A 9684-nucleotide genomic window follows, 5' to 3' on the forward strand; every position below is an offset into this window, starting at 1 on the left:
TTGAAAATAAAACCTATGAACTGAAAGAACATATGCACATTGATATTCTTACTGCAAGTTCCTCTTCTTTGATTCTTTCTGAGTTTTTGCTGGCCAGCTTGAATGAATTACTAACAATGAGTTGTTCATCTTTGGACAGAAAAGAGCACTTTGCTGCCAGTTTTTTACTGCTGTTCACTCCCATGATTTTTCTCTAATTGTTTTCTATATACATCTATAATTTACCATTTATGAAGATATATGTGGCCCTTCATCACTTATTGTAAATTACACGTAAATGATAAAATTTCTCAAATACAAAAATGATTTTTTGAATAAAGTACAAAAAGACCTGATGTCCTCAAGATTGACTACACTTAAGCATCACCGAGCATGAGCACTGAAAGATAAGTAGTTATGTCAGCTGATTATGAGTATGTTCAGTTTTTAAATATATAAGCGATCTCATCTGTTCACCTGGACTTTGACAATTATCCGGTATCGAGCAGTCGTACTTATAAAATCCGAACGCACCTATTATTGATCTAGGCACATTTTCGCGATATCAGAATATAAGGTGAATATACCAACAAACATGGAGTTCAGAAAAAAAAATAGTATAAAGACGCAATTTTTGTCAACCTGAATAAAATGATTTACAATTGATAATTAGTTCAAGACTCTGTACATAAACATTTTTTAAACTAAGTAACTTTCACAGAGCTTTATGTCGCACGCGACAGATCTACTCCAGCATCAAAACGTCGCCGTCTTTTGAATAATGCTAGAGAGCGATAATTTAGAATTAAAGATGAACTTGCAAAAAAATGCATTATTTTATGATATAGAAAAGTCCGAAGAAATATTAAAAGAAAGATGATTTTCATAATAGCCATGTATTGAAAAACAGCCTCATATACAGTATGTGTCACATATAGAGCTTACATTAGGAGTTTGACATGAAGGATATGGAGGAGTGAAGTTATGAAAAAGTTTCGTACTGTAATAATTGACGATCGGGTCTGAATTAGCGATCCCTATATAATGATATAATAATTATCTTAATTATACTCGCACAATAAAAATACACCCCCTGTATATGGGATCGTTCAGTCGAAGGTATTACTTTTGAATTTAGTTTGATAGATAGATAGATAATATATTACCTTTTTGTGCCATTTGTACAATGTATAGGTTTGTCACATAGAATAAGAAATATTGTACAGTAAATAAAAATTGTATCACGCAAATATCACAAGAAACAAAATACATTATTACATCATATTAAAAGATTAGAGTCATCAATTTTCATGTATGGTTCATATACTCATTCAGATCATAAAAACATCTATTCGAAAGAAATTTCTTCAATTCCACCTTGAACTTTTTTGGTGAAAGTTGCATTAGGTGATTTGGCAATAAATTATAGAGGTGAACACCCGCCCATTCTGGGGATTTTTGTAGTAAGTGTGATTGAGTTTTGATTGATATAAGTGATGATTGTTTCGTGTTCTATACTGATGTTTTTGAGCATTCGATGTAAGCTTTGTTTTGTTATTATGAACGAATATAAGTATTTTAAATAGGTAAATGCAAGTGGTAGTCAGAATTTTATTTCTTTTAAAAGTTCCTCTACAAGACTCACCAAAATCTAAGTCGAATATTAATCCTATTATTCTCTTTTGTTGCCTGAAAGCACGCACCCATTCGTTGGCTTGACCCCAAGAGATAATATTGTAGCTAAGTGTAGAATACACCATGCCAAAGTAAACACTCATGAGTGAATGTCTGTCAAGAGTGTCTTTCAAGGCATGGATAGCATAAAATGATTTATTGAGCTTGCCACAGACTGTGTTAATTTGTTCATTCCATTGAATGTTTGAATCTAAAACAGTTCCTAAAAATAGAGTTTGTTGGCTACATTTAACAGTGTAACCATCAAATTCCATCACATCCATTGTGTCAACTCGTCTTTTTGTGAACTCCATTATTTTTGTTTTTGAAATGTTCACCAATAGGTGATTAGCCAAACACCATCGGGAGAACTGTTCAATGACATTTCTGATTTTCGAAATTATTTCCTCAGGAGTGTGTCCGCTGACCACAATCGTTGTGTCATCTGCATACATGAATAGCCTTCCCTTCTTTATATAGTTGGGAAGGTCATTCACATATAGCAGAAACAACAGGGGTCCAAGAACACTCCCCTGAGGAGTTCCATGTTCTATTTCATGTTTTTCAGAGGTATAGTTATCAATTTTCACTACCATTTGTCTTTCCCTTGTGAATGACATGAGCCAGTCGTTAATATGACCACGTATTCCAAGAGAATTTAACTTGATTTTTAAAATTTCATAGTTTAGGGTGTCAAAGGCTCGGGATAAGTCAAAGAAAATTCCATATACTAACTTATTGGCATCCATTTGGTCATAAATATATTGTACGAGTTCAGTAGTGGCTGTTTCCGTACTGAGGTCTTCGCGGAAGCCATATTGGCATATTGTCAATGATTTGAATTTATAGTCTATTTCAAAAGAGTGTAGAGTAATAAATCATGAAGTGTCATAAAATTTGCCTGAATTTCGTTGTCGTCCATGGGCGTAGGCAAATCTTAGGATTATTAAACTTAATAATTAAAGTAAATTAAAAATTACAGACATAGATAATAATAAAAGGCCATTTTTGGGAAGTAATTTGGTCTAAAACTAAGTACCTACATGTATTTAGGTAAGTAAAATTTCTTAAAAAAAGATTAAGATTAATTTTAGTGGTTCTTGTAAACTTATTTAATATGCAATTTGGGTTCATATACTTGAGCATGATTTCTCAAAAAAGGGTTAACACTTAGTTCCGAGGTGCCATGTCATTATAATAATCCCTTTTTGACCCTGCCCACCAATCATGCAATACCTATTAAACCCAGGTAATTAAGAAAAAGGGTTTAAATATATTGTAATGGTGTCTTAAACATTCGAGTTATAATAGTAATTGTTACTACACCAATTAAACGTACAGTGATATTGTGATATAGAAATAGTGAAAAAGTTATAAAATGGGGACATTTACTCCAAAGAAAAGAAGTGTAAAAAATTCTCCGCTATCTGTTTGCGAAAAAGTTATAATTTTAAATGTATATGATTGCATAAAACACGATCAGCCTAGTTTGTCTGTGCAAGAAAGTGTTGAGCGATGTGCCCGAATGACTGGAATTGGACAGTCCACGATTTTTAAATTATTGCGAGAAAGAAAGATATCAGGCCAGGTAAGTCCATGCAAGAGAAAATCAGGAAGACCAATAAAAATCTTAGATGAAGACGTGGATAAACGAAGGTTATATAGTCAAAAAAATGTGGCAAGATAAAAATATAACAAGTTCTCGCCAAGCTTTCATAGAAGGCCTTTCGACGGGTATTAAAGTGCCTTCGGGAAAAGGGAAGAGGCTTATAATTGCTCACATTGGAAGCGAAGACGGATTTTTAAAAGAAGGTTTGTTAAGCTTTGAGTCGTGCCGGACGGGAGATTATCATGAGGACATGAATTCGGATGTCTTCGAAGACTACTTCGGGGAAATGTTAAAATTTCTTTCAGCTGATTCGGTCGTGGTTATGGATAATGCAAGCTACCATTCAAGGCGCTTAGAGAAGGTACCAACTTCAGCTTGGAGAAAGCAAGAAATTATTAACTGGCTGTCAAATAAAGGTATTCAGTTTGAGACGAATTCAGTAAAGAAGGAACTACTAGCCATAGTAAAACAACATAAATCTCGCTTCATGAAATATGCCGTAGAAGATGTAGCAGAAAAGTATAAAGTAACTGTGCTGCGCCTACCGCCATATCATTGCGAATTAAATCCTATAGAACTTATATGGGCACAAGTTAAAGGATATGTTGCAAGGCACAATACCACATTTAAAATGAAAGATGTCAAGGTATTGTTTGATCAAGCCATTATGGAAATCACATCAGAAAACTGGCAAAAAGCAATCCAGCATGTTTTAAAAGAGGAAGATAAAATGTGGGAACTGGACAACTTGGTCGATCAGGTGGTTGACCCTATAATTATAACACCAGGGGATGATGACAGTTCTTCGGATGAAGACTATACTGATGTAGAATAATTTAATTGAATTGTAAATATACTGTAGCGGGATAAGCAATCTGGACAGAGACCAGTGTATCAGTGACAGTGACACTTTTGCTTAGGTTAGGGTTTAGAATTAAGGGTAGTCTGAATAATTATTTTCTCGGAAGGTTCTCGAAAATTGTACCTAGTAATCTCTAGAACATTCAATTAGGGTATAAATAGAGTGTTGTTAAACGTTAAGGGAAGTTCACAGTTTTAGTATTGTTCAAGTGTCAAATTGTAATAACGTATCCAGTAAAGTTCTTGTCGTTTTTGTGAATAAATTGATTTAAAGTCCCCACAAGTGTTTCAATACGTAAAGTTCGTTCGTGTGTGTTTGTGAGTATTTCCCGAGTTCGGTTCGTATATATTTTATTGTTACATTTTATATTTTTTTAATAACACTGTTCTGCTGTATTAAATTTTTATTTCCTTTAATATAATTTTTATGAATGCATATTCTTTTGGCAATTATCCCACTAGCGCGCCTCTGGCTCAGTATTTATCCGTCGATAACAATGGACAAATCCCTTAAAACAGGGTGATACCTACCTGCTCTTTATGAAACGACATAATTTTGCAATGCGGACTAGGGAAGTGACAGAATTTATTGACGGATCACCCTGTAGCGCTTTTGAATACTTAATGAGATTTTATTACTCTACACTCTTTTGAAATAGACTATAGCCAAGAAGTCATTTATTCGGATACACATGCCCTTTTCAAATATTTTTGAAATTGGATTCAAGATAGAGATACCCCTGTAGTTTTCAATACTTTCTGGATCACCTCTCTTGAATATGGAATGATTTTGGAAATTTTTAGGACTGATGGAAATTTTCCACATTCTACAGAGAGGTTCAACAAATCAGCAATATAGGACGCTAGGAATTCATGGCAGTTTTTTAACAAAGACATTTGAACTTCATCTATGCTAGTGGATTTTTTATTTTTCATTTCCAAGATTATGTTTTTTATATCTTTCTCATCAAAAGGCTGGACAAAGAGAGAGAAAGGATTGAAGGAGGAAGTTGTGCAAATATTTTCCTCATCTGACATGTTAACAGTTCTGCCCACTAAGTTTTTTGTGAAGTATTCCGCAAATAGATTAGATATTTTGCTTTCATCAGAGATTTTTTTATCATCAATAGTCAAAGATATACTTTTTGTTGTAATATTATTTTGATGACTTTTGATTTTTACTAATTCCCAAATTTTTTTGGTTTTATTGTCCGAATCGTTTATAATATTCCGATAGAACTCTCCTTTCTCTTTTTTTATCCTTTTATTAAGTTCATTACGAATAGATTTATACCTGATTTCTACATTCTCGTCGTGCGATAATTTTCTCATCCAGTTCAATTGCCTCAATGAATCCATATCTTTTTGAGACCGTTCACTGAGATTGAATTTCATTCGGTTCTGAATTGTACCCTTACAGGCGGGGTACTTTTTTTAGGGGTGAGATACCTCAAAGCACCAATAAAAATGATTCCAGAAACTACCGAAAACCACATCTATGTCATTTGACACGGGAAGTTGTAAGGGCTCTTTATTGAATAAGTAGCTGAACTCCGATACCGTGTCAGAGTTCGAAATTCTTTTTTTTATGAAAGGTGTAGTACTTACATAATCCCTATGAACTGACCATTTCATGTACTGTGCTAGATGATCTGAGAATCCGGGGTCTAAGTTTTTGATGATCAGGATATTATATAAGTTTGATGAGACGTAATCTAGCCTGGTAGTACTAGTTATACCATCGGATCGGGTAATGATACGCGTTGGTTCGTTGATATGGTTGATAAGCCCATATGAGTCAAGTATGGCGAAAAGCGACTTTGTTTCTGAGCAGTTAGTGTTCAGAAAGTTGATATTCAGATCACCACAAAGAATTATGTGTTTGTACTTTTTCATAACTTTTGAGAAAGTTGAATCTAGCCTCTTTAGAAAATCTTTAGTATCCGAAAGAGGAGGCCTATATATACATAGAATAGCATAGTCCCCACCTCTATAACTTAATGCTGAACATTCAAAACATTGTTCTGTAGAAAGTGAGATATCTATCTTACATCATTCTGAGACAATAGAATTTTTCGCATAGATAGCAGAACCACCATGTAAAATGTTTTTTCTACAATATTTAGCTACTAGTGTGTAACCCTGAATATGGTTATATGGTAATTGAAGTTCATTCATCCAATGTTCGGTGAGACACAAAAAGTCTGGGTTGAGATTAGTACTGATATGTTCTAGTTGTGTAAGTTTGTTGCTAATGCATTGCACATTTATATGCAGTAAGGCGCATTCAGTCTCCTCAGCTAGGTGTTGCGAATTGGGAAATCCTGCTGAGTTTTGTGAAAATTTGTTTTTCTGAATTTGAAGCGTTGGACGGCTGCTCCCTCAGGCCATATGTTAGGATTGTATACCTCTTTGACATGGGCTAACGGAAACGATACTTTGAATGAGATGTAATTTTCAGTCTTGTTCCATTTTTCGCAATTGAAAGGTATATCAGGTGACGATTCTTTGAGAAAGTTTTCCATATCAGTTGCACTCATGTCAGGATGAATCCTGCACACATGGAGGTATCCAAATTTCGGGATAGTTTTGATTCGACTCGTGTTCATGGTGCTGTTCGTTCCGATTATTAATTTTCTGTTTATTTTGTTAGGATTGTGAGAGGTCAGTGCATTCTCAACAGCTGTTTCCACCTGAGACAGCGTGATTTTTTGTTGCTTCCTTTTTTGTATAGGGTCTGGATTTGTCGAGGCATCGACATCGTTCTGTGTTTTTTGTGAGATTGATGGGACAATACAGTGTTTGGCAGTGCTCTTTTCTGATACTGTTTGTATTATTTTAGCACTATATTCCTCATTGGTATCCTTCGTCACAGATGTCTCTACTGGTTTCATTTTATCGAATTTGTTTATTTGCTTCAAAACTATTATGAAATCTTCTTGTTCACTAAGCCTTTTTTCCATATGTATGTTCAGTTTCTCCACAACGTTCAATTGTTCTTGTAAGAAGTGGCACTTCACTTTATATTCTGAGCAAATTTTTGACTCGCACTGAATTGAGGTTAGAACTTGTTGTGCATCATTACTTTGAATTCCATTTGCTTTGTTTACAAAATTAATTAGTATATCACTAGTCACGGACACTGGAAGTTTTTTTGTTAGAATAATATCGATTAATTCACTTTTTTTGAGCTTGTTAAGCTCCGAAGTAACAGCAACAGTGTCTATGACCGGCGCCATGACATAGTGGATTGATAGCGCGAGAGTTGCTTCCACCAGATCAGAAAAGGTTTGAAATCCGTTCTGATCACACGGATTGAGAGTTAGTGGGTGACTTGGTCAACAGGTAAGATTTTTACCTTTCTATCTTCACAAAGCAACGGCTTGGTTATGTCACCAATTATGTCCTCAGAGACTGGATTCGGCTATGGCTTAAATGCATGGTCTTTTGAGGGTTTGAAGGAATGAAATAATATACCTAAGCAGAGTTTTCACAAACCAAATTTATTGATAAATAAAGTAAGCGGAATAATTGGATTACCAATAGATAAAATAAAATTAACAAAAATAATGACTGAAGTTCAAACCTAAACAAAGCAATATTGATACTCTTTCCTTATATCTGATTCACTAAACATTATTTGAACTGTGTGAAATTTGAAAGTAAATGAAATATATACTTATAATCATGTGAAAGCCTATAAACAAACAAGTTTTTACCTGAACTCTAATAAATCTGCTGTAAAAACAAAATGAAACATAACTATGAGGAACTATTACATTTTATCGCTTCTCCCTGTGTAACGTAAGATGAATGCTATAACCTAATAATGAAGAAGGGAACCCGATTCGTAGCATGCTAAATTTTCCACAATACCCTAGGAGCCTAGAGTCGCATGTGTTACCATAGAAAATCAAAGCCGTATCATCAGCAAATGAAACAATATCACCAACAATGTTCTTCAGGTTGTAAATGCTGTTAATAGGTCTTTTCATCACATTTTTGTGCGCGCATGCGTCAGTATCAGCCATCTTTTTCGTACATCAAGCAAATTACATATTAATGCATGTGCAAAGTGTGCGAAATGTGAATTATGGGTGAAAAAATGTGGCACGAGTGACCGAGGCTTTGAATCTATTGATGATGTTACCAAGGATACTTATTTTTGCTCACTACATTTCATTGGAGAAAGTGGTCCAACTGAGCAAAACCCTGATCCTTCAAGCTATCAGGAATTTCAACATACGTACATTATTTCTTAATACTTTTTTGACTGTAAATTTCATATATATTATGTTGTATTAAATATTTCCCTCTTATAAAAATTACTAAACATATTCAATCCAGTATTTACATATTTTTCCAATTAATAATGTCATATGTACAGCCTCAAAATATTAATGGCTTGATTTATTTATTAGTTTCATAAGTAATACTCTTGTCAACTGAAATATATTTTCAATTACATCAAATAAATTGACATTATTAATAAGAATAAAACTGTAAATACTATTTTTTATATGTTTTTAGATAGTAAACAAATGCTGATACCTAACCTGTCAATCAGCTCAGTTTTTTTTCCTTTTTGCGGACGCCCATGACGTTTTAACCACCTTTTTAATTGTTCACAATTATGAGCCTCAACTGAATTATAAACAAGTGAAGCACCATCAATGGTTTTTTCCAATAATTTATATGTTTGTAGAGATAATATTCCTTGCCCAGCCATTGTTGATTAAAACAGTACGAATGTTTTGAATTAATTTCAATATGACACCTACGCTTGCGCTCATCTTATGATGAAAAGGCCTATATATATCAGGAATAGAATTAGACCCATGACAGTGCTCTGGGGAACACCAATGGCGATTGGTTGTGTCTGGCTATGAGTGTCGTTTATTTTTATCCTTTTTGGGTTCGGTGCTTTGGCCAAATCTAAAAACACCGCTAGCTATTTTTCTTTTCATTAGCGTTATTCAGTATTTTATTCACTAGTGTAAAACGGCGTTTTCGGTTGACATGTTTTCTCTGAATCCATATAGGCAAGGTGATAGAATCTGATGTTTTGTCAGAAAATTCACAAGCCTATTTTTTATGCACTTTTCAAAGAGTTTAAAAAAGTTATTAACTACCGATATAGGTCTACAGTTTGTAGCAAGTTTTTTGTTTCAAATTTATTAGCCGTGTGGTCTACAGGTTTTTGAGCCTGGCATTGCGAAATCGCGATAAGCAAATGTCGCAGTTGCAGACGAAAAATTGTAGCGCTCTAAATTCCCGCTTCAAGATAAGTTCACAAATAAATAACAAAAAAAAAAATGACAAAAACAAAAAAAATATCTTCCCCTATGTCAGTATATTATTATTATTCTGGACAAATGCCACTAGCACAGTGAAGACGGGGTGGTCCATAAAAGATGTTCAAGGGCGCCACATGATTTGATTGCCCAGAATAAAAGATGGTTATAAGTCCCGACAAATCATGAAAGGTAGAATCTTATATATATATATTTATAAAAAAAGCTGATGACACTGCAGAATATATTGTATTCTTATAGTACAAA

At 34.1% G+C, this 9684-nt stretch overlaps 1 protein-coding gene across 2 annotated transcripts in view; it reads right to left on the minus strand.

Annotated features, from left to right (window-relative positions):
• The window catches only part of LOC111514492 (MTOR-associated protein MEAK7), a 36351-nt gene extending 35914 nt beyond the window's left edge, over positions 1-437 (minus strand). The window contains exon 1 of one of the 2 annotated variants that reach the window (XM_074178448.1): positions 53-437. In XM_074178448.1, the coding sequence (XP_074034549.1) occupies positions 53-184 (132 nt within the window). In that variant the 5' untranslated portion in view covers positions 185-437. The remainder of the gene's footprint in view (positions 1-52) is intronic. The other variant, XM_074178447.1, reaches the window with a different exon arrangement.
• Between the last annotated feature and the right edge of the window lie 9247 nt (positions 438-9684).

The sequence above is a fragment of the Leptinotarsa decemlineata genome, unplaced genomic scaffold (genome assembly GCF_025532065.1).
Source record: "Leptinotarsa decemlineata unplaced genomic scaffold, Ldec_3_MD MMD2_tig00003798_RagTag_RagTag, whole genome shotgun sequence".
NCBI lineage: Eukaryota > Metazoa > Arthropoda > Insecta > Coleoptera > Chrysomelidae > Leptinotarsa > Leptinotarsa decemlineata.